At 39.3% G+C, this 24,815-nt stretch overlaps 4 protein-coding genes and 1 non-coding gene across 5 annotated transcripts; 2 read left to right on the top strand and 3 right to left on the bottom strand.

Moving 5' to 3' along the window:
- Nucleotides 1-9,423: 9,423 nt before the first annotated feature.
- On the top strand, nucleotides 9,424-9,672 carry CBG26442 (the record flags this gene model as incomplete). Its single annotated transcript, XM_045235882.1, has 1 exon — nucleotides 9,424-9,672. The coding sequence occupies one exon, from the start codon at nucleotides 9,424-9,426 to the stop codon at nucleotides 9,670-9,672; it is 249 nt and encodes an 82-aa protein (XP_045098032.1).
- Nucleotides 9,673-10,880: 1,208 nt separating this feature from the next.
- On the top strand, nucleotides 10,881-16,641 carry Cbr-col-99 (the record flags this gene model as incomplete). Its single annotated transcript, XM_045235884.1, has 15 exons — nucleotides 10,881-11,085; nucleotides 12,447-12,481; nucleotides 12,825-13,034; nucleotides 13,174-13,209; nucleotides 13,622-13,657; nucleotides 13,921-14,280; nucleotides 14,360-14,554; nucleotides 14,628-14,783; nucleotides 14,885-14,956; nucleotides 15,053-15,211; nucleotides 15,258-15,374; nucleotides 15,421-15,603; nucleotides 15,727-15,771; nucleotides 15,824-15,985; nucleotides 16,552-16,641. 15 exons carry the CDS (start codon nucleotides 10,881-10,883, stop codon nucleotides 16,639-16,641), a joined length of 2,061 nt encoding a protein of 686 aa, XP_045091923.1.
- CBG28950 lies at nucleotides 12,146-12,218 on the bottom strand. The gene has a single exon. It is a non-coding gene (tRNA).
- Nucleotides 16,642-16,851: 210 nt separating the features above from the next.
- CBG26443 lies at nucleotides 16,852-16,932 on the bottom strand (the record flags this gene model as incomplete). The annotated part of the gene is made up of 1 exon (XM_045235885.1): nucleotides 16,852-16,932. The coding sequence occupies one exon, from the start codon at nucleotides 16,930-16,932 to the stop codon at nucleotides 16,852-16,854; it is 81 nt and encodes a 26-aa protein (XP_045098033.1).
- A 471-nt stretch (nucleotides 16,933-17,403) lies between these two features.
- Cbr-daf-1 lies at nucleotides 17,404-20,641 on the bottom strand (the record flags this gene model as incomplete). Its single annotated transcript, XM_002634053.1, has 9 exons — nucleotides 17,404-17,480; nucleotides 17,643-17,919; nucleotides 17,963-18,229; nucleotides 18,311-18,477; nucleotides 18,532-19,270; nucleotides 19,322-19,537; nucleotides 19,585-19,715; nucleotides 20,468-20,554; nucleotides 20,605-20,641. 9 exons carry the CDS (start codon nucleotides 20,639-20,641, stop codon nucleotides 17,404-17,406), a joined length of 1,998 nt encoding a protein of 665 aa, XP_002634099.1.
- Nucleotides 20,642-24,815: the final 4,174 nt, after the last annotated feature.

Consider the following 24,815-nt stretch of genomic DNA (forward strand, 5'->3'; position numbering starts at 1 on the left):
CTCCGCCCCCGGCTCCGCCCATTTTTCCTCCCAGATGGTTCTTCCCACTTTTTGTTTTCCTCCCAGTTGGTGTGCTCTCCCTGTAATAGAAGGCCCTCTAACTTTCAGCTTTGAGCCGGTGGCCGGGCCAGAACTACCCTAATCAAAATTCTGCGGCTGGCCATGGCACATTGAGCCAATTTTTCTGAATCTCTGTCAAAGATATAAACAAAGATTAACTAATAATTTTTTGTCATACTGTAAGAATTATTTTGTCAGTTGACAGTTTTTTTGGGCCAAAAATTCGGGGGATACAATGATTCGGGGGTACAAGGGAGTACAACTGATTTAAGGGTACAAAATTGGTGATTCGGGGGTACAAAATTCGTGGGTACAAAAATTCGGGGGTACAACGATTAGGGGGTACAATCTACCAATGATTCTGGGGTACAACTTATTTCATTTAGGGGTACAACGTTTGTGATTCGGGGGTACAATTTTTTTTGACGAAGTTTCTGAATTCCTGAATTTCAGAGTTTGAAAATCTCAGAATTCGGAATCTGAGAATTTCGGAACTTCAGAGTCTGAGAATCTGAAAATTTCGGAACTTCAGAATCTGAGAATTTCCAAATTTAAGAATCTCAGAATTTCAGAACTTTGAAATCAAAGAATTTCAGAACTTTGGAACTTCAGTATTTCGGTATCTGAGAATTTCGAACGACAGAAATTTTTCACTTCTCATTGTCACATTGTTCTTTTTGACAATAAGCTAAACTTGACAAATTTTCCAAACTCATTTTTTAATGCTTAATTTAAGTTCAAAACCCAGCCGATACTTTCCTCAATACCAATTTTTCTCAATTCCTTGTTTTTTTCAATTCTATTTCAATTCCCTTTGTTTCTCAAATTCCTTCGTCTTTTTCCCAATTTTTCTCAATTTTCCAATTTTTCTCAATTTTCTTTAATTTTCGCGGTAATTTAAATTTTTCTCTTTTTTAAAGAATTTTCTATATCATTGATTGAAGGAAACAATCACAATTTAGCTATTTCCCACAAAATTCGAAAATCCCAAAAATTCGCCCAAAGTGAGCTATTTTCTATCGAAAATTGTTCGAACAGGCAATAAAAAATTACAAAAATTATTAAATTAATTTTTTCGACCAATTACCACGAAAATTTGAGAAAAAATGTTGAAAAACGAAGGAAAACGGAGAAAATCCCAAAATAAATTTTGTGAGCGATGACGTCATCAGTCCATGGCCGTGGCCGAGCTGCGGGGTTTTCTCTTCCATGGGAAAATTTCGCGAAATTGCAATTCCCTATTTTTCTCCGTTTTCCTTCGTTTTTCATTATTTTTGCTCAAATTTTCGTGGTAATTTATCGAAAAAAAAAATCAATTTTATAATTTTTGTAATGTTTTATTGCCTGTTCGAACGATTTTCGAAACAAAATAGCTCATTTTGGTCCAATTTTTGGGATTTTCGAATTTTGTGGGAAACTTCTAAATTGTGATTGTTTCCTTCAATCAATGATCTAGAAAATCATTTAAAAATGAGAAAAATTTAAATTACCGCGAAAATTGAGGAAAATTAAGAAAAATTGGAAAAAACGGAAAATTGAAAAAAAAAACGAAGGAATATTGAGAAACAAAAGGAAATGAAAAAAAAATTAAGAAATAAAATTGAGAAAAAATGGAAGTGAGGAAAGTATCGACTGGCATTAAAATCCGTTTGTAAAAATTGTTAAAATCATTTCACAGTTCAGATTCTGAAGATCCAGATTCTGAAGATCCAAAGTTCTGAAATTCTGAGATTTCGAAGTTCTGAAATTCGGAAATTCTCAGATTCTCAGATTCTGAAGTTCCGAAATTTTCAGATTCTCAGACTCTGAAGTTCCGAAATTCTCAGATTCCGAATTCTGAGATTTTTCAGGAATTCAGAAACTTCGTCAAAAAAATTGTACCCCCCGAATCACAAACGTTGTACCCCTACATGAAATAAGTTGTACCCCAGAATCATTGGTAGATTGTACCCCCGAATCGTTGTACCCCCGAATTTTTGTACCCACGAATTTTGTAACCCCGAATCACCAATTTTGTACCCCTAAATCAGTTGTACCCCCTTGTACCCCCGAATTATTGTACCCCCGAATTTTTTGCCGTTTTTTTTTAATATCTCGCATGGGAGCATAGATAATTGAGCTCAAACTTGACAGTATGGGGGCCCTTTTAATACAGGTTTTACGGTATGAATTTGAAATCCAAAAAGAGAAAAAATAAGCAAATAACAATGAAAAAGCAAAAGCATTGTATGAATAAATTTTTAAAAAATTGGCGCGCTTAGCTGTAAAAAAGGTAACTATTCAGAATGGATTGGTACGTTTTTTATACAGATTTTTAACATGGGAACATTTTTTAAAGGTCCTTTGGGATTCTTCTGAAAATTGAGGATCAGAAACTTCAAGTCCTTCTACACGATCCCAAAATAATCCGATCGCCGTTCTGGCTTTTGCTTGATACACATTTTTCGTCTGACTGACTGGATATCGCTGATTGTTCGAAACTGTCTTTGTAAAAATTTTCAGCTGAATTAATAATCGTCCCAAGTGACCATGACCATGAGCTAGAGAGAATACCCCAGAGAAAACTTTTCCTTTGTTTCAGACATGGAATTTATTCTTGATCTTGGAGAGAGTTCCAACTGAACTCATCCGGAATTCACAGAGGAGAACTCTTCCAGATTCCTTCACTTTATTATGCAGTTTCCAAACAAGCTCATTGAGAGAGGTTCGGAGATAATTACGCCTTCCTAGAATAACTAGAAGAAGAAGGTGTATACGTTTCGGAAACAATACCTTGATTATACGCGTCTGACTGCTTTTCGTGTATTCGTAATTCCCGACGACAACTCAAGAGACACAAGTGCTGACAAAGAACAATGGAAGAGCATATCTTTCATTTACATTTTGAGGTGCTTCTTCTTCTTCTTCACATTTTCTTCCCCCTACTTTTTCACATCTACCTCTTCCCCTTCTTTTCCCACTTTCCAAATTCCTTTTTCCTTTTTTATATTTTCTCAAATTAATCGAATCGAAATGAATCGAAATGCAACACGACGATTCATTTTCCCACCAAAATTAATGAGAGATCTTTCGAAAATAAAAAAGAGACAAAAAGGTTGCCCTTTTCCCTCTCTATAGGTTAATACCTCCACAAAAAACTTCTTCTCCCAGGTCGATCCGTCTTCTCCCTCCTTCCCTTTTCTCATCTTATTCAAGTGGTTACCGAAAAGGAAATGAGTGTTGCGACATCCGATGTTGGGTTATGTAACCGAATGGTACAAGTGGGAAGAGAGAAAGAGCAGTGGGAATATAGGTTTGATGGTTGCGTGTTCACATCTTTGAATGTTGAATTCAGTTTTTTAAACGGACACAAAGTGGTCGAACATCATTCATTTTAGTTTTTTGGGTCGCAATATAGATTTGAAAGAATATTCTTTCATTGTAAGAAGTTTGCAGACTCCGGACTGATAAAAACGGACATAAGTATCTTGGAAGCACGAAAGCTGGTAGAAATATGAACTTACGTTTTTAAAAAAAAGCTACTGAAATTTCCGAAGCAATTTATGATTGTCCAAAGATTAACGGTGTAATTTTCATCATACTTGGAAAATTCCGGGCCGGCCCGGGCTCGGGCCGAGCCTGAGGAAATTTTCAAGGCCCGGTATCAAAAATTCTGTATTTTTGAGCCAAATTTTGAGCTCTCAATATAATTTTCCCCATTTTTTTTGTTTTTTTTTTGAATTGTTTGTCTGTTTGATCTAACTATAAGAGATTAAAAAAAACTCGAAAAAAAAGTTTTTCGATCGAAAAATATCATATAAGGGTCCCCCTTATGTGTTTTCTGAAATTTTCAAAACTTGTGAAATGACTGGCCCGCCGAGCCGGGTCCGGCCCGCTACAAGTATGATTTTCATGAGATCAATCAACAAGCGATAACTCAGGCGAAAGTTGATAAAATAATTTGAAATTTGGCCAGTTTATTGATGAATTATTTGAACTTTGAACTCCAAGTTTGGACCCAGTACAACATTTTACTCAAATTTCATGCTAGTACAAACTTTAGTCCGGGTAATTATACGACACTCTGTAAGCTTTCCACATTGTGTTGCAAAGATTTCGAACCACATTCCGCGAAAAAAAAAACCAAGTTCTTTCAACGTTGTTCAATTGGACTGAATTTTTATCAGATATAACGTAAGCAGAGGTTTATTATTGTAGTCGACAACCTTCAAGCGATTTCATTCATAGGATATACCGTACTCTAACAAAGTGCCGCCCAAACTTTTAACTTTGAGCTCATATATCTCATTTCCTGTAAAAGATATCAAAAAGTTGTCAACCGATAAAACGTTGGCGAAATTATTAATAATAATTAATCAGTTTACTACTTTCTGATATTTTTTACATGAACTGAGATATATAGGCTCAAAGTTGACTGTTTCGGTGGCACTATGTTATCCTGTTAACGTTTTGACTCTTGAATCTGTCGCAACTCCACGTTCAGTAAAAATTTTGAGAATGTTGGCATTTTCTACTTTGGTGAAAATGTACAAAAAAAAATGGACAATTACGAAGTTGAAGAACATATTTCTTCTCGATCCCATTATCCGCAAACTTTTTTCTCGACTGCTTCTTCTCATTAATCTGCTCTATCATCTTCAAAAATCTATTTGAATGATTTGTGTGTTTTTCGAACTCCAACCAATTTCCCATCATTTACAAACCAATTTTTCATTCAAGTGAAAAATCACTTTGACAGAGACCGACAACAGGTGCTTCTTCAAGTACAACTGTCGTTTTTTCCGCTTCTGTCCATCAGAAAAGTCTACGGAAATCAACCGAGTACCGATAGGATCTCAATCCGTTCCGCATGTCATCCAAACGTCACTTTGTTATCTCAATCTGCCCAAAAAAGAAGAAAAAGGACCCTTGAACTTTATATTATGTAATTTGCTCCCCCGCTCATCCAAACATTGGATCTTTCTTTTTTCTTAGCACATCAAGAAGAAGAAGGAGGTACTGTGCATTACTGTGAGGGTGGTTTCCCACATTAGCCAAATTATATCGTAGAATACACACAATCCCGTTTTCGCATCACCTCATCGCACCTCAATTATCTTGTCCATACATTCCTCTGGGGTGCTCTTTCTCTCTTTTTCTCTATCCATACCTCATTTTGTCATTGTGACCCAAATTGATGAGCTGTCGTGTCATTTCTCTTGCCATTTGCACAGGTAGAAATTTGAATAATGATCGAAAGTACACCGAGATAGAGTATCGATGTACGAGTTTGAATTATCTCGGGTTTTCCAATTTCTCATTAGAACCCCAATTTTTCTCCATGTCAAAAAGATTAGACCATTTTCAAGAGTCTGGAGCTCGAATGTCAAGGTTCCGATCACTTTGAAAATTTTAAAGGGTTTCAAACAGACCTAAATTGAAAACTTTGCATTCGCAGAATTTTTTTTAAGTGTCTGGTTTTTCAGCTATTTGCCGATTTCTGAAAGACACTGGTTTTTTTCATGAGTTCAGTACAAAAACCAGCCAAGAAGGTGTGTCTTTCAGAAATCAAAAAATAAACGAATTTCCAAAAGATTCTGTAAATGCAAAGTTTTAAATCCAGATCTGTTTTACACTCTCCAAAATTTTCAAAGTTATTGGTAACTGGAAAGTTGAGCCCCATACTCCTGAAAATACTTAAAATGGTCAAAAATCAACTGAAAAACAGGTATTTGTATATCTTATTAAACTGTATCTTCTCTAGGTTTAGTCTTCATATTGAAACGTAGTAGAAATAGATCTCCTTGACCGCCAATCATGGGACCAAGTAGCTATAACTCATGCCATACCCGCCAATGGTACCCGTAATCTTGATAATCACTTATCATTCCCAAACCAAGCATACCGTAAGATGTCCTATCCTCTCCCCCGTGTCTTCTTTCTGATGTTTAACAAAGTAATCCAGAGTGTGAAAGTAGAATCGTGTGAATTCCAATGCGCATCTTGTTCCAATTTACTCCATCACTGTGAGATCCAAAAAGTAGTTCTTTTTGTCCTGTCGTCCATCACTCTCTTTGCTTTTCTCTTCATTTTTTTTTGAACATTTTCTCGTCAAGAACATGTGTTTTCGAGCTCATAAAGCATCGGTGAAAAGACCACTTTGTTACACTTAAAACAAGAAGAATGGACCTCCCGCCGTGTCCGAAATCTGGAAGATTGAAGAAGAAAGAAAGACGAAAAATTGGGGTGACAAAATATTAGATCCCCTCCCAGAGCGTGTGGAGCCGAGAGAAAAGGGGAGATAGCCGACACAACACCGAGAGGTGTCACAACATATCTCATTTCGACTCATCGGTCAACTTCAATCAACTTCTAACCTCTTCTTAGCACATACCGCACTGCTTCTTCTCCTTCTCTCGTCCTTTTACACTTTTATACTCTCTTTCCCATTATTCTGAATTCATGCTTGAAACCAGTTTCCGGTTTTCTGTGGGGATTTTCGTTTATCTTTTCTCAAATTTTTCACACAGGCTATCTAGATCAACCACAAAATTATAGCGGAACGTTTGAAGGCCTGTTGAAATGACAAGGCATTTTATGATTTTTCGCGAGTTCAGAGTCGGCACCCTTCGAACGGCCATAACTTTGTTCATTTTTGTGATAGACGTTTAAACTATTTTTATTTGAAAGGTGATAAGATGGCGCGCTTGTTGCTAATTGCACCTATGCTCCATCTTCAAAGGGAATTCCAGGAAAACAGAAAATATGAAAATTTCGAGTTCCACCGAATTCAAAAAATGCCAATTTTTGGAAAAACGTCTTCGGGGGACCATACCGATCAGATTTCTCAAGACGAGTAACGTACATATACGTGTTCAAATATAGGTCGAGCCCTTGAGTTACGAGACTTATTTCAACTTTTTTCCAAAATAATGTTAAATTCCTGTACCCCTATACATGCAATTTTTTGAGAAAACTTTTGTTTGAAAAATTGAAATAAAAAGAAGCAGCAAAATAAAGTCTATACACTGAAAAGAAAAACATTCAATACAAAAAGGTGAAGTACTCACTATCAGAGAATTTCTGTTTTGAGGGTTTTTTTTCGAGATTTCAGTAGTCGTTGTTTCAGAAGTTATATTGTTGTTCATTATTTTTTATCTTACTACTCAAGAATAATTTTCCTGAAAGTTTCTAATTCGTTAATTTTAAAATCAATAAGAAAACACTCAGGAGTCAAGAAACAAAATTCCTAAACTTTAAATCCGGGTTTTTGCAAGTCTGATCCTAGAAGTAAAACAATTTTTTTAGCCAACCTCAAAAATGTTTCAATTTCGAATTGTTCAATCCAAAATTTACCGTTTTTATCTTGGTTGTTTAACCAAGAGTCTTTGAAGATACTTCTTAAGTTAGTTTTAAAAATACCGTAAATACTCTAATAGGAGGCCCCTCCCCAAACCGTCAACTTTGAGCCTATATATCTCACTTCCTGTAAAAGATATGAAAAAGTTGTTAACTGATAAATTGTTTATTATAATATCAAAAAAATTTGTTAGTTGAACACTTTTTGATATCTTTGACAGTAACTGAGATATATGGGGAATTGACGGTCTGGGTGACCTTCTATTAGAGTGTTACTGCTCTACTTTCCCAAAAAGGGCGGTTTAAGAATTAGTTTTCAGGGGAAACAATTTTAAAAGGTAATATTGATTAAGGTTCATTATTTTGAGAAATTCGAAGAAAGCTAGGGTCCGGACTTTTCTACTCGGACCGTTCCAATTCCGATGTTCACCAACTCAGATTCCAGTATTTTCATCAGGACTTAATCTCAATCCTCCAATTTTGTAATGTCCAGTTCTTAAAAAAGGAAATGTAGAAAACCCGTGATTCTTCATATCAGCAGAAAAAACATTGTTCATCAAAAGTGGCATACGTGGAGAGTTGTAGGAGGACGGCTCATGGACGGATAATACATATTCCCTGTATTTTTCTCCTTCTACACCTCCAAATCTGTCATATTATTCCCTTTCCCGGGGCGGGGATGTCTCTCTCACTACCAAAACCATCAGCTCGCTGTGTCTGTTATTTGTCAAAAAGTGGGCGGGCTATAACAGAAGAAGAGAAGAAGAGAATGGGGGTGCCGCCTTCCTCTCCTGTTTCTCTTTTCCACTTTTCTTCACAAATGAATGATAGAGAGAGAGAGGAGCCAATTGATCTGAATGAGATAGAAAGCCGTGCAGTTTTTTGATTCGATATCACTTGTCCATCTGTTGTCCACTTTTTCCCGGGAGAGAGGTGTCTGTAATCCTATTGTTCATCTATCAATCCTTATCATCTTAGGACTCCTGTCTTCCCGTCTTCTAAATTATCCACGTCAGAAGGACAAAAAGGCAGGAAGGAAGGCCAATGTTGTCATAAACTGTCCCTATCCGGATAACATCATTATTGCGCTTGCTCCTTGTGACGCTTCCGACTATGTCTGCCCCATCCCAATTCACCATTGTCTTTCTGACAGATAACCATTACGTAAACCAAGATCTTTCGGTTAGATTCACTCTTCCCTAATCAACTGGTCCATCCGGATTTGCCTCCTCCTCTCTTAATATGGCTTTTGTCCATTTACCTCCTCTTTTTGATTTTCTGTTTATTCTGTCCCCTATTAACCACCCGATAATGGCTTCTCCTCATTCCAAAGAGGTTATCAATGCGGGGTTTTCGGGGGTAATTGACTAGATTCCCCTCCCCTGTGGGTCGTTTTATTACGTTTTGAGTACTTCTCCTAAAAAAACCATTTAGTGTCCTTTTTCTGATACCTGGATCTGACCTTCTTCCCCTCCAGTTTTCCGTTCTTGCAACAGTATTTTAATTGGAGAGAGTCGTTTTTTTTTCCAACGTCTTCTGGTCTTCTGGGCGCCAACCAACCTTTTCATCCATTTTCCTCCCATCCTTCCACCAATTTATTATCTTTTTGTGTACTTTTCAAAAGGAATGAACGCCGTCTGTCCCTACTTCTCCTTTTCTTCTGTATTTATTCCATCTTATAATAGCAGGGAGTCAGTCGTATAAGTCGCGACGCCATTCCGTTTTTTCTGTCTCCAATGATGTCGTTGTGAAGTTGTGAAGCATTCTTTCCGGTCGTTCCTTTTTTCTGTAGTCCTCCTCGATAAATAGCCACGATCAAGAAGAAGTACGACTGAAAAAAAAAGAAAAGAGACTCATAAAATGATGCCCGTATGTGTCCCTTACCAATTCAAACATTTTTGTATAGAAGTGTGCAACAAGATTCTTATACTTTTCCTCTATGATTTTTCCTCTTCTTATTCTACTCTAACTTGGAAAACAATGCTTTCAGATAAAGGACACCATCCGCATGACGCCGTAGCTCCAATGACGTCACCTTCACCATCCGGAAATGTGGTGGTCGTTGGTTCAGACGGAACGTCGTCCATCTCGGACCGCTGGCCACCTCAGAAGCCGCGGATCACACCGCCACGTGTTAGGATAGATCGTCAATTCGTGGCCACTGCAGTACCTCATGTGCTCATGTTTCTCTTGGTTTGCATCGTCTTCACCGCACAACAAACACGCATATCGACGCTTGAGAGACGCATCGATCAGCTTGCCGTTCAGGTATGAATGATTACTTTTTTATGTTTGGTCCGGGTTGAAGGGAGGAAGCACTAGTGTGCCACGCCTTACTTATTCAACATATCGTATTACTGTCGAGAGTGAGCTCAAGTGGCCCAATATGGTACTCTTAATTCGGAAACAATGAATGCTAGAGAGGGTGATAAATGTTTATGAAAATTTATAAATTTCAATTTCGAATTCGAAATAATCTGAAAATTAGAATTTAATGTTCCCAATTAGGGTTTCCATATACCATAAACACTCTAGTAGAAGGCCACCCTGTACTTGAACTTTGAGCTGATTTATCTCGGTTTCTGTGAAAGATATCAAAAAGTTGTCAATTAACAAATAGGTTATCATATTAACATTTTATCTGTTGACCCATTTCTGATATCTTGCATAGGAGCCAAAATAAATTAGCTCAAATTTGACAGTGTGGGGCCCGTTTTTCATACGTACGGTAATACAGTTTTACGGTATTTTTTCTTCTGGAGCATCCTACCCCGAAACCTCTATAGATTATTCAAATTGAATGAAGCCAATTTAATCTCAAACAGTTTTTTCATTTTCTGACATTTCGATTCAACCTCTCCACTTTTCATTCAAAACCGCCAACCCATCATAATGAGTTCTTGCCTTATAAATTTCATGGAAATCACCTGCTTCTGTAAACATGATATTCCCCACTCGAAAAACATACACACGGCCACCTGTACCTTCCTCTTTCCTACCAGCTGTTTTCGTTTGCATTGCCATATCCCATCCTCATCGTCCTCATCATCTGAACACCTAAAATGTCAAGCAGTCCACGTGGCAACCGGTGAGAAGGGAAAGAAGAACGCCTTCTAAACATTTATGTCACTTTTCCGTTCATACAGACCACCTCTATAATTTTCGCACATCCTTTTCCTTTTCAATTGTAATTGGCAGTTACGATCGACTATTCTGATCGGTACCATCTTCCACAACATATGTTCAGTACCATCCATTTGGAGATTTTGGACTAAAAAACTGAGGTGGACTGTCTTCTGAAGATGTAAACCATTTTGTAGAAAGAAATCGGATGAGGTGGTGGCAACCTTGACGGCAAATTGAGTTTATGATTTGAACTACTATGAGAAACTTTCTTGTACGGTAGTTTGACGGCAATGCGGTGTGATGGGCTGGGGGCTTCCCGCAGATGAGAAGGGAAAAACAGAAACACATAACTCAAAATGTGTTGTTATCTCTTCCAACAGAGAGAGAGAGAGAGAAAAGGGACTCTTTTGACAGGAGAAGCCTATAAATTATGCGAGACGATCACTCTTCTTGATGTTTTACAGATAGAACAAGACATCCCTCCCATCGGAAATTCAGATGATAACTCAGATGACGTGGCAAAGAGTCGAAAAGTGAGGAATTCGTGTATGTGCCCACCAGGTAAGACTTTTTACACAACCACTTGAATAGCTGTAAAACGGGACACACCTTCTGCCTGGTGGCTGTAAATTGCGCCAACTTTATTTGGATAGTATAATGTGTTGATGCTATTCAAATCGGGGCGAAAAGAGCTTGAGAACAAGGAAGGGACATGTATATGTTACAACATTTGACAAGATGTCGACATGATGTCTGTGGTCGGATCCGATGAAAAGACGTGACAAATTGATCATCAGAAACATTGACAACCAATCAAACACTTGTGTGAAACATCCTCGAGTGGAGCAAATCTGAGAAATTCGGGTTTCGCCGGGCCATGAGTATGTAAATTACCGTAAATGATAAGATATATTTACTATTAGATCATCAGTAAAAAAGTCAATGACAAAATAATATGACTCTCTTACAGTACCGCTAAACCTGTAATAGAAGGGCCCCAAACGTTTAACTTTGAGCCAATATATCTCGGTTCCTGTCAAAGATATAAGAAGTTGTCAACTGATTTTTCAGAACCTCTGAATTTTTGAATTTTGGAAAATTTTGAGATTTTTCTGAAATTGTAATATTTTTTTGGAATTTTTTAAATTTTGGATTTTTTAGAATTTCCCAGAATTTCTGTTTTTTTTCAAATTTTCGAAGTTTTCGGGATTTTTAATTTTTTTGGAATTTTATAAGAAAGTTGTAAACTGATTATTCATCAAAATATCGAAAAAAAATTTATCAGTTGACGCATTTTTGATATATTTCACAGGAGCCGAGGAAAAAATTCTTTAAAATCCAAAAAATTCTATAACACTAAACCTTCGGACATTGACGTAATCTAATTGTAGCCATCAGTTCCTTCACTTTTCTCCGCCTATATCACTATAGCACTTTGATTGTTCCAAAAGATTTCGAATCCAATCCAACTCCCATGTGATTGATGAAGTGATTACGGCGCGAGAGAGGGCGGACTAACAGAGAGCATCACCAATTTGCCATGATATACTTTCGGCCCTAGTTCTTCTTCCGACTTCTCGTACTAACATTACAAAGTGTGAGATGAAAACGCAAAAGATTTCGACCGAGGCAGGACTCGAACCTGCAGTCTTCGGTTTAGGAGACCGACGCCTTATCCATTAGGCCACACGGCCACAAGGGAAGAGGGGGAACGGGTGTTTATACTAGACAACTGGGAGGAGAAGAGACAGCAAAAATAGAGTTTGTGTGTCCGAAGTAGATGGGAGGTTTTCTTCGGGAGAAAAGAGTGTGCGTGCATGTGATGAGGAGTGGAGAGCGCAGAAAAAGGGAGTTCTGCAAGGAAGGGAAAGATGATAAATAACGAAAGATTTGTATTTTTGAAATTAAAAAAAAAATTTCAGGACCACCTGGAGAACGAGGACCAGTCGGACCACCAGTGAGTAAACCTCAAAATTGTTGGAAACTAGCAAAAAAAATAGTAAAAAAACAATCGTAAACGATCGCTGATTTTTTTTTGAAACCCGCGCGATAAGTGCGCCCTACAGTACGACCTATTTTTGGCATTTTGCCAAGTTCAATTAGTACAGGTTTTTAGGAAAATTACAAATATGTTTTACACAAAAAAAGAAGAAAAAAAAGAGAAAGATATTTAGGGTCTGCGGGGATCACCAGGATGGCCTGTAGGTGATAAAACTATGTTTGATCACCACACAGATTTCCACCGAGAAAATTGATATTTTTTAGTGTTGTCAGTAGTAGTCGTATGAGTTCATTTTCAGGGTCTTCCAGGTCTTCCAGCCCCGTATTATCGTCGTCCGAGAGTTCCACTTTCAAATGTAGTTTTTGTAGTTGTGATTGTGATTGTTTTTTTTAAATTTCAGAATCTTGATGAATCAATTTCGCGAAAAATGAGAGCCTTTGGAATGCTGTATTCTCCAGATGGACAAGCAATTCAACTGCGTGGAATGCCTGGACCACCAGGACCAGCGGTACAGTATCTTTGTAGTCTTTGTAGTTTAGTTATATCAGTTCAGTTAATATCAAAAGCTTATCGGTAGAAATCTAAAATCACAAGTTATTCAGTTTCAAATATTTCTTCAGTTTTTTTTCATTTCAATCACTTTTCAGGGCCCGAAAGGACTTCGTGGCTATCCTGGATTTCCGGTGTGTTTCAGTTTTCTTTTTTCAAATCACTTATCTTTGTTACCATTTTTCGTTCCCTTTGTTTTGCATTCAGATGTAGAGAGAAAACGGGCGGATCTTGGATATCGTAAAACCTGCAATAGAAGGGCCCACACTGTCAGGTTTGAGCAAATTTTTCTTGGCTCCTAGGCAAGATATGAAAAAGTCGTAAACTGGTAAAATTTTTACGATACAACAATGAACAATTTATGGATTGATATCTCGCATAGCAATTGAGATAATTGAGCTTAAACTTGACAGTAGCCCTTCCATTACAGGTTTTTTAGACTTTATCCATGAACCGTCTTTTTCACTTTTCTCTAATCACTCTCACCTGCACCTTCAAACTGTCTCCTCCCACCAACACTTCAGAAATCAATCGCTACTAATTCAGGGTCCAATCGGTTTGGATGGTCCGCGAGGTCTCCCGGTATGCTTTTATTTCTATTCCTAGCATCGTTTGCATGACATTATTGTGTTGTCTATTAAATTCACCGGATCGTACAGTAAAATTTTTTCGAGAACTTATTCAGCAAATATTAGTCACACTTTGGGCGCCGTTGGGGCTGAAACGCGGTAACAGTGCCTGAACAGGGCACCATGCCGTGGAAATTTGTTGAGTTAGTCACTTTACTGTACGATTGCTCTCACTTTACCCTATCTTGTTGTTTCTCATCAAGGCCTTTTTTTCAGGGAACACCAGGATCAAAAGGAGAACGTGGAGAACGAGGCCCAGTCGGTCCACCAGGTTTCCCTGGTCCAAAGGGCGATCGTGGAGTTATGACTGGCCCATTCGGAGTTCATGGACAACATCCAGCTCCTTCTGGACCTATCGGACATCACACTACCATGAACATTGGTCCACCAGGTCCCCCAGGTCCTCCAGGACCTCCAGGACCAGCAGGAAGAGATGGAAGGCATGGAATGAAAGGAGATCGAGGACTACCTGGGTTCGACGGAGAGTCGAAAATTGGTCCAAAAGGAGAAACTGGAAATCCAGGTAGAGATGGTATTCCAGGAGCAAGAGGACCCCCTGGAGAAAGAGGAGAAAAGGTTTTTGATTTAAATTTCTGTATTTGTGTTTTCGTAATCTTATTGTGCTTGTCACTGTATTGTGAGTGGTCCGTTTCAGGGTGATACCGCATTCCTTTCCACATATCCAAGAGGCCAATCTGTTTCTACTGTCAGTTCGTCGGGATCCCAAGGACCACCAGGACCTCCAGGACCACCAGGAGTGTGTCAGGTGTCACAATGTATTGGAGTACAAGGACCACCAGGAATACCAGGAGAGCCTGGAAGAACAATCATTGGACCGCAAGGACCACCGGTATGGATGTTGTACCTTTATTGTGAAATCCCAAATTTATGATTATTCGATTCTCAATTTTTTGATCTTATAGGGCGAGAAAGGAGAACGAGGAGAGCGTGGAGAAACAGGTGACAAGGGACCACCGGGTACTCCAGGAGCAGCTAGTCTTCTGAACGGAGGAAAAGCACTTGTGGGACCACCAGGACCACCAGGAAGAGATGGACGACCAGGGGAGAAGGGAGAAAAGGTAAGTGCTGATTTTCAAAAAGCTATACTAGTAGAATGTGTGCTTGATTAACTGATCTGAATGGTGTGGTTGTGTGCTTTCTAATCTGTCTAGTTGTTCAGGGAGAACATGGATTACGTGGAGATATGGGATTGCCTGGACCAGAAGGAACGCCTGGAAAACGAGGAAGGAGAGTGAGTGTGAAAAAATTAATTGCATGTGCTTTGCATTGTCTACTGCTATTTTAAGTGATCGTTCTTTTCTATCTATCTTTTTTTCTATCTGAATAGGGTCGACATGGAATTTCCCTGGTTGCACCAAACGGAACGATTAACGAAGATTTGAAGAAGTTGTTGAAGACCGAATTGATGCCACTGTTGATAGAAGATATATCGGAGTTGCGAGGGAAGAATGTTATTCCCGGACCACCAGGACCACCTGGACCAAGAGTGAGTGCTGGAACACAATTTGGTTTAAATCATTATTCATATTTAGGGGCACCATGGACCAATCGGACCAGCCGGAGAACGTGGGCCTCAAGGGCTTCCAGGACATTCTGGTGAAAGAGGAGAACGAGGAGATATCGGACCACCTGGGTTACCTGGGCAACCTGTAAGCCATGTTCATACATTTTATTTGAACTTTGGTAATTTTCCAGGGAGCCGCCGAGAGTTCTGGAAACCAGTCAGGCCCACGTGGTCCACCGGGACTTCCAGGGCCACCAGGAGAAAAAGGAGATTTGGGACCACCGGGACTTCCAGGACAGCCAGGAGCTCTTGGTTTACCTGGTCACCCAGGACCGATGGGACTTCGAGGACCACATGGAACAGAAGGCAAACAGGTATATTGATGTGGTGGCATCCTGGTCCTTTCCCTTTTTCATGATATCCTTCTGATTATTTTTGATTTCCGTTGTGTTTTGTGTGTTTGGTGTTTGGTGAATTTTTAAATACACCAATTACAGGGAAAACAAGGGCCTGAGGGACCAAAGGGATATCCGGGGCCTATGGTGGGATCATTGTGATTTTGGATGAGCTAGAATTGTAATAAATTGGTTTCAGGGACCACAAGGACCACCAGGAAACGACGGCGAGCCGGGAATCGACGGAAGACCTGGACCAGCTGGAGAGAAAGGAGATCAAGGAATACCTGGATTGGATGCACCATGTCCAACAGGTCCAGATGGTTTACCTCTGCCTTATTGTTCATGGAAACCTATGGATGTGAGTTTTTTTTTCAAAGCGTAGCAGTTCATGTTCGCATGAATCGTAAAAACTGTAACCGAAGGGCTCTCTAACTTTCAACTTTGAGCCAATTAATTTCAGTTTCTGTGAAAGATTAAAAACAGTAGTTAACTGTGAAATTGTTTATCATAATATCCTAATGATTTATTAGTTGCCACATTTTTGATATCTCTTATAGGAGCTGAGATCAAACTTGACAGTGTTGAGACCCTTTCATTACAGATTTTACAGGTAAAAAGTTTTGGAGGTATAGGTTGCAGGATTATATCTCAAGATTCTTATATAAAATCGCGACTCGAATTCAATCAACTTAATGTAAAAATAAAATTTAGGAGCATAGATAATTCTGTTTCAGAGTAATGTACGGATAAATTACGGGTAAGATTATATCAGGAACATGTTTTGATGAAGTTAAAAGTTAAAAAAAAAAGAAAACGTTTAAAAGAAGTCAGAGTGTTTCCTGACTTGATAAAAACGTTTTATAACCAGTTCTGTGTGTTTTCTAACTCCTTCTCTGAAATCCAGAGCAGAATTTTTTGTTTCAGGGCAAGAACGACGTCTGGGAGCGCCGAAAACGGGCTACACTACCAAGAAGTGAGTCCGTACCGGAAGAGAGGACATATATCAAAAACTGAAGATTAAAATAATAAGAACTTTTTTCCTGTAGGCACCGATGTTTTTATTCGCTTTATACCTTTTTGTTTACACTTTTCTTATGCTTCGATCTCTTACTACTGCACACCCTTATTTTCTTCAAATTCCACGTGTGACTCCGCCCATTCTTCTTTCCACTTTTTTCTTTTTTGTTGTATCAAAAACCATCCTATGAATAGTTTCTCAAAGTGTTACTTATTCTTGAGGATCCATAATATTCTCCAGTTTAAGTCACATAGATTTCTAAAACCAAGCTCAATCCTGGTGCACATTCAATGTTCTATTCCTTTCATTTTTTCAAATCAATATTTTTTAATATTTTATTTGCCGTTTCAATTGTAATCTCAGAGATCTTAAAATCAGTTTCAAAACGTTGTTTTTAAAAGAGAACAATTGTTGAATATGAAAAATTATTAGAATTGTAAGAAGGTACAAAATCTAAACAAGAAATTCAAAGGATTGGAAGGTTGATATACAGTATAGACAGTAAGAAGAATGTGGGAAGATAAAGCTGAAATGCTGAATCATACACCTATCACACCAGGAAACAAGAAATGGGGGTACGGTTGAGAGGTACAAATTCACAAAGAGAAAATAATTGAAAACGAGGAGAATAGGCGGCTCTATTGCTCTGGATTGTTGACATCGGGAAATGAGATCACTCGTTTTGGAGTTTAGAAAAAATAGGGATGTTTGGAAGTGTATTCAGTTCAACGCCTAGTTAATAAATATTCAAATAGGAGTTAGACAAGTGGAATCAGAGCTTCTTGTGTTTCGTCGACGACTCCAAATTTGTTGATGATAGGCTGCTCCACGGAATCTGAATTAAAAAAAAAATAAATTTTAGTTTCAATGACTTCAGTTTTAGGATGAGTACATGAAATCGCGGACAGGCTAAAGAATGTGCGCTTCGTCGCACTTGCTTGTAGCGAAATTTGGCTGCGTGCCAGCTTTGAGACTTTCAAAGCGTCCCTCTACTCACCTCGGACTCTGTTATTGGTACGAATTGTACCCATTGGAATTGACTCTTCATTCTGGTTCGTGTATGGTTGTGAAACAGTCGGTTGCGGAGCTGGTGGTGGTGGTGGGAATGGTGCTTGTGCGGCAAGCATTGCCATCTTCTTTTTCAATGCCTCATTCTTCGCAGTGAAATCCTTCTTACGATAGAAGAGCTTGGTTTGAAGACTATTGGCCGTATAACGAGCAGTTGGGTTGTTACTCCATCCAATTGAGATGATATCCATTATTCCTTTGTAGTCCTGGAAATCAAAAATGTTTTTCTCCCAAGATTTGAATAGCTACCTTGTTCTTGGTCCATAATTGATCAACGGTTGGTCGCAACTTTCTCTTATAAACCACATCAATCATTTGAGCGTCGGTTGGATCTCTTGGAGTGTATTCACCGTAAGGAAGCACTGAGCTTGGATCTTTCGGAGTGATTCCCTCATGCTCAACTCTACAGAGTGTTTCCCACATCACCAATGCAAACGAATACATATCCGCCATCTTGTAGCTCTCAAATTCTGATGATTGCATTGTCGAATTGAGAATCTCTGGTGCGAGGTAGCGCTGGAAATCAAAATGTAAACTAATTTGCTTTTTAACCCAAAATAAAACTTTTTCAGTAGTTCAATGTTTTCTCCTACTCACCACAGTTCCACACTTGTAGTTCTTTACAATATTTTCCGGAAGTTTTGCACCATTAGCTGGTTTGGCAAGAGCCAGTCCAAAATCAGCCCAAACACAAGTGAAGTCATTCTTGACAAGAATGTTCCGGGTTTTGATATCCCTATGAGCGATCTCTGGCTTGTATTCCTCTGAAGAAGTAGAAAGTAATCAAATTATTTATAATCATTCTGAAATGAGCCTACCAGTAGATTTTCCAGGAGCAGTGTCATGAAGATAGCTGAGACCGGCTGCCGCGGAATACATGAGATTGAAGTATCTCTCCATATCAATTGTATTCCGATCCAAGAACTCATGAAGCGATCCTTTCTCGTGGAATTCGGTGACAATCCAAGTGCGAACTCCCAGCAAATGATCAGTTCTATCGTCTCCAATCAGTCGAAGTACTTGTGGATGATTGAGCTTGTTATTAAGAATGTGCAATTCGGTGGCAAATGATGACTCGTTGCTTTCATTGAATACTTTTATAGCAACACTCTCATGCTTGTAAGTTGCACGGTAAACAACTCCGAAACGTCCGAATCCAACTTGGTTTTCAATCATAATCTTTTTCGCAAAACTAGCTGGCGCTAGCTCAATTTCACAATTTCCAGTCCCACTTGATCCTCCAAGGAAACTCAACATATCTTGGAAAGCCATTGGCAACATTTTGAAAGGGTCTGGGAAGCCAGGAAGTGTCGTGAGTACGGTACTTGGTGCATCACAAGAGAAGCTTTCTGATGACTGGTAGTGGTTGTTGGTTTCTATGTCGTTGACCTTGTTCAGCTTCTCTTCTTTCACCAACATAGGGACCTGTGTTCTCGCGTATTCAACGAACCATCCTCTATTGGAGACGATAATGATTGCAGCTATCACAACGAATACAACCACCACAGCAATTGTAATGAATTTTAAGGATCCCAGAGCTACTGGTGATGAGTCGGGCTGAAAATTGAAAAAGAAACGTTACATATTCTGAGATTAGGAAGAGCTTACCAGCACTATCATAGTTTGATTCGAGCAAAAGTTAGTGTCGTCACAGCAAACCCAGGAGCTCCTGCGGTCTCCAGTTGTGATATTCAAGCATACTTGTGATGCAGTATTATGGAAATCAGTTTCATCTGTTTTCGAACTCGAATCAATGCATCCGAAATCATGGTGTGATCCTGTCTGTTGATTCTGATAGCAGTTTCCATCCGTATAACAAGCATTCTGTGAAAGTTAATCTAGAATCATTGCTCAGCGAACAAAATTCCTACCTTGTACAACGCTTTCTCTGATGCATTCAATCCATCCCCGATATTTGGGATATATCCTTTTGTTCTGGCAGTACAACCAGCATCCGATGAGCATAAGCAGATTTTGATCCGATTGAAGTTGGTGTTTCTGACTGGAAAAAACTCGAATTGATCGTTGGTTTGTACTTTTTCCACTTTTTCTAGGCTGACAGAAACATTATCTATCTGTCTCTATTTCAAAATTATTGAAATCAAAATCCGGAGATCAGAAAGATTTTTAATGTAGTTGGGTATAATTACAATGTTGACAGAAATAACTTCCGGGACTTGAAATTTCGAAATTTTCTCAAAACGTCACATGGTCAAAAGGCATATTTTGGAGATTATGGCAATGATCTCACGAATAATACCAACGGGGGCAGAACTAGAGATGATAACATTGATCCAAAAGAAGGATTAAAAGTTTTATTATGACAAGAGCGGATGGAAGGTTCAATTTTGAAAAAGGAGAGTTCAAAAAGTGGATGTTTGAAACCAATGTTCCCAAGGATCAATGTTTCAATTATGAGCTCACAGAAAAGGTGTTATTTTTTCTCATTATCAACTTTCAACTTGGATCCAATTTATCTCGGTTCCTGTAAAAGATTTAAAAAAAGAAACTGAAAAATTTTTTACCACAATATCGAAAATATTTTGTCAGTTGATCAGTTTTTGATTTCTTTCGGCAAAAACTGAGATGAATTGGGTCAAAGTTGCAAGCCTCACCCGTCCCCCGTCGCTCGTCCGTCGCTCGCCCGCGGACCGGGAAATTAAAGCGGGTGGGCGGCTGGCGGCCCGTCCGAGATAGAAAGTTTAACCAAGAAAACCCTGTGGATTTTCCAGGACTCTACTCCCAATCACTTACCATTTCGTTCCCTCAAAACTGGAATCAACCTTTCCTTTATGAATGTGTTGGTACGTCCTTGGAGATCATGATCAAACGTTGAGACCCCTAGAGAAGATGAATAAGTACATTAAATTATGTACTTCAAAATGACTCACCGGCGAAGGCAAAAAGCCAGAACAGAAAGTGATGCATCCTCATAACTTTTTCCTCGAAGCTCTTTTCAGTTCATCGGTCCTGCAAAAAACCAAAAAAATTGTTTTGGAGGATAAAGTGCATCGAACGGGAAAGAAGAAGAAAAAAAGAATCTCATGATGATGATGAAGGGAAGAAGAAGCAGAAGGAAAAAAGGAGGCGTGGCAGAAAAAACACAAGACTATGAGATAGAGAGAGCAACGGAGCTATTCAACACAGAATATAAGGAGATACAGTACTGGCCAAAAAGGTATTCGCAAATAGTTTTTCGAGCATAACTTTTCTGAAACTTCCCGGATCAATCTGATATTTTAAGACAAAGTTTAAAACGGTAAAAGAAACTGATTCAACAACAAGAATAGTCAAAATTTCAAAAAATGGAAAAAAAATCGAAAAATTCATGAAAATTGCAAAAACCCGGTAAATGGAACTTTGACTTCTGAGATCTAGGATAGACCGGTAAACGAAAAATAACAATAGAAAATGAATAAAATAGCTTTAGTACTTCGTTGGGAAGCCTTTGGCGTCGATTACCGCCTGACATCTTCTTGGCATCGAGTCGAGAAAAGTGTCGATGACAGACATCGGGATGGCCTGCCAGACATCTTGGAGTTGGTCGAACTTCTGGTTGGCATTCGAGGCACGGATCCCTCTAAGCTGTCTCTCGACATGCTCCCAGAGGTGTTCGATCGGATTCAAGTCCGGAGATTGACTTGGCCAGTACAGAAGATCCACGTGGCGGCGTCGGAACCACTCCTTGATGTGCTTCGAGGTGTGCTTCGGGTCGTTATCCTGTTGGAAAACGAACGCCCGGCCCACAGTAGACCGTGCCCAGGGTCTCATTGTGTTCTCCAAGATGTCTTCATACACAAAGCGATCCATGATGCCCGTAATTCTTCTCAGCGGGCCGATTGAAGTCCCAGAGAAGCAGCCCCAGACCATCACCGATCCACCTCCATGCTTGACGGTTTGGAGCTGGTAGCTGGGATCGAACCGACATCCAACCGGACGGCGAATCCACTTGATACCGTCAGTACCGAACAGATTGAACTAGGATTCGTCGCTGAACACGTGATTAGCCCAATCCTGACGTCCCCAGTGGAGATGAGCTCTGGCCCATGCTACGCGGGCGATTCTGTTCTTCTTGCTGATCGATGGTTTCTTAGCTGGCCGTCGTCCATGGAGTCCAGCATCTTGAAGACGTCTTCTGACGGTTCTCAAGGATGGTGTGACTTCTTTTGGAGTCTTCACGACCCTCTGAATGTCCGTAGAACTCCTCTGGGGATCCTCTCTTGAAGCTCGGACGATGTTCCGATCCATGTTCTTCGACGTGATACGCGGTCTTCCAGGCGATTTTCGCTCCACCAAGGCTCCCTAAACATTTTTTTCCATAACTATACTATTTTCGAATATTACCTCATCCCGAAACTGCTTCAAGATCTTCTCGATGGCACGTTTAGTAACATTGAACTGCTGCGCCAAGAGGTCCTTGGAACATCCACTTCTGAAGCCGATGACGATGGCTTTACGGATGTCCTGAGAGATGTTTTTTTTTTCCGAGGGGTCTGGCCATGTCTGTAAACAGTTTTAAATACATAGGAGCCAAAACCAACATTCTTAGAAACCATAATATCCAAAAATATAAAAATATGAAAAAAGTGAAAAAACGAAAAAATTGAAAAAATTGAAAAAAAACAAAAAATTTCTGAAAATGATGCAATTTCCTTGTACGCAATTTGTCGTCACCGTGTACGACATGCACAGTAAAATTTTCAGATCGATCCCTTAAGTTTCAGCAAAGTTACTCTCAAAAAATCGTTTGCGAATACCTTTTTGGCCAGTACTGTATGTATACGTGTGTGTGAGGGATAGAAGAGTGAGTGTGCGGAGCACCGGAGTGTGTGTGCTCCGAAGAGGAAAAGTGAGTGGTGGAAGCCCCGTTTTCTCGGTCACGGACTGAAAATGCGAGAGAATAGACGCCGAGAAAAACATCTGACTCGCCTGAAAAGCTAGTCGTCGGCCGTGCGGAGAAACAAGACGGAGAAGGAGAGGAAAATGAAGACGACGACGTCAAAACGGTCAGGAGAGAAAGAAGGCTTTCTAGAAAGGTATAATTTTCAATCAACAACTTTGGGGAATGACTGTAAAAGAAGAAGAAGATAGTGAGAAGAGCAAAAGAAAAGGCAATAATGTGCTTCTGCGAATGTGTAAACAATAAACTTGACAGAACTCGGAGCAACATATGTTGCTCGTGCTCTCTCTCCCTATGCACTCCCTTCTGCGTCTCTTAACTCTCTATCATTTCATCAAAATGTCATTTTGAAAGAGGTGGAGCAGTGGAGGAAGCGGACAGCAACTATAACTTCTTTAAATTGAACTCAATTCTATAATTGATGACCTTAAATTTAATTTTTTGTTAAAGAGTGGTATATATTCCAAATTATGATACTAGACGAGATTACTGTATATCGCAGGTCTGGTAACTGGCAAAGATGTCCGGAATGACTTTTTTGAGAAACGAAATCCGGGATCCGGAAGAAAAAAAAAGCACGGAACCCGGAATCTGGAATCCGTACACCTCTTGTAAATGGCGATCTTCAAAAATGACGAAGTGAAGGAGCTATAGTCGAAGAAAGAAAATTGGGAGACAGTGGAGAGCCACGGAGCTGCTTCCATAGTTACAGCATGCTGTATAGTCATAAATCTCCATGTGAAAAGCCAAGTATGACATTTACATTATATACGCGGTCCCCTCGAGCTGAGTGACTTTTCGGGAAAATGGGCGGGGCATTGCTAAGGTAATAAGCCGTAGGCATAAAGAAGGAGGAGCTTGAATATGTAAACTCCGCTGAGTAGAGCTTGTAGATTGGACGGAAAGAAGCAGTAAATTGCCTGAGTAATCCACTCTAGCTCATACGGTAACAGTTTGGGAAACCGGATGAAAGGATCTATAGTGGAAAAATGGGAAAAAAAAATTCGCTCATGGAATATAGAATTTGAAAAACTTCATTTGTTATGCACTTGGAATCATGCAAAAACATCCAAAATGTTAGTCCGGGAAAGCTTGAAGAAGCGAGAAGGAAATGAGATTCTGCGGGGGGAAGAATGATTCGAAGAAAGATTTTTTTTTCAGATTTCAGGGTTGCTCTAAGATTTTGAAAAGAATATTTTCTTGAAATTAAGTTTAGAACATACTTGTCGACGGGCCGATCCCAGGCCATGGCCGGGGCAGCTGATAAATCGCTTCAAAATTGAAGCAAAACAGCATAACAGATAATAAAGCTCGAAGAGCTAAACAACCTCCAATAAGAGTCGCTCCGCTTTGAAAACGTTATTATGGTTCGGCCCGGCTATCAAATGTCGGCACTGAACCGGTTACTGATTTGAGTGCTGGTCGACTTTTATTAAAGGTTATAGAAATCCCTGACAAGCTTGTGAGCTCTATAACCTGTTATGTTGTTTTGCTCACAATTTGAATTTTGAAGCAAGTTTTCAGCCGGCCCATGCCGGCCCGGAATAGGTCCGCCCACAAGTATGTTTTTGGAAAACATTTCCCAATCCTAATTGTCTATAGTCTGAAAAGAAAAATACAAAAAATATATTTGAATTTCTAGAATCTCACTCTTCTGGTCATACATAGGATTTCCCACGCACATCTAACCCGTGATCGGAATGATTTCGTATCAACTATATAGTCAGAAACTATGATTACTTTTTTTCAGGATTAGGTGAAATTGAAGTCGAGTTTGAGTACTCCAATATTCGACTATACGACTAATAATTTATAAGAAATCCGCTATATAGTAATCAAAAGTTGTATAGCCATGAATAACTTTTTTTTCAAAAAATCTCGGGCATGCATACTTGTAAAATTCCGGGCCGGCCCGCCAAAGCCCGGGTCCGGGCCGGGCCTGAGGAAAATTTCAAGACCCGGGCCCAGCCCGGAAGGCCCGGTAGCAAAAATTTTATCATTTTGAACCGAATTTTGAGCTCTCAATACAATTTTTTATATTTTTTTCGTGCTTTTTGGATTGTTTGTCTGTTTGATCAAAAAATATCAAAAAGACTCGAAAAAAATGTTTTGATCGAAAAAAATCACATAAGGGTCCCCCCTTATGTGATTTTTGTTGGTTTTTTGAAATTTTCAAAACTTGTGGAATGACAGGCCCGCCGG

Source organism: Caenorhabditis briggsae, assembly GCF_000004555.2.
Source record: "Caenorhabditis briggsae complete genome, chrIV, whole genome shotgun sequence".
In the NCBI taxonomy this organism is placed as follows: domain Eukaryota; kingdom Metazoa; phylum Nematoda; class Chromadorea; order Rhabditida; family Rhabditidae; genus Caenorhabditis; species Caenorhabditis briggsae.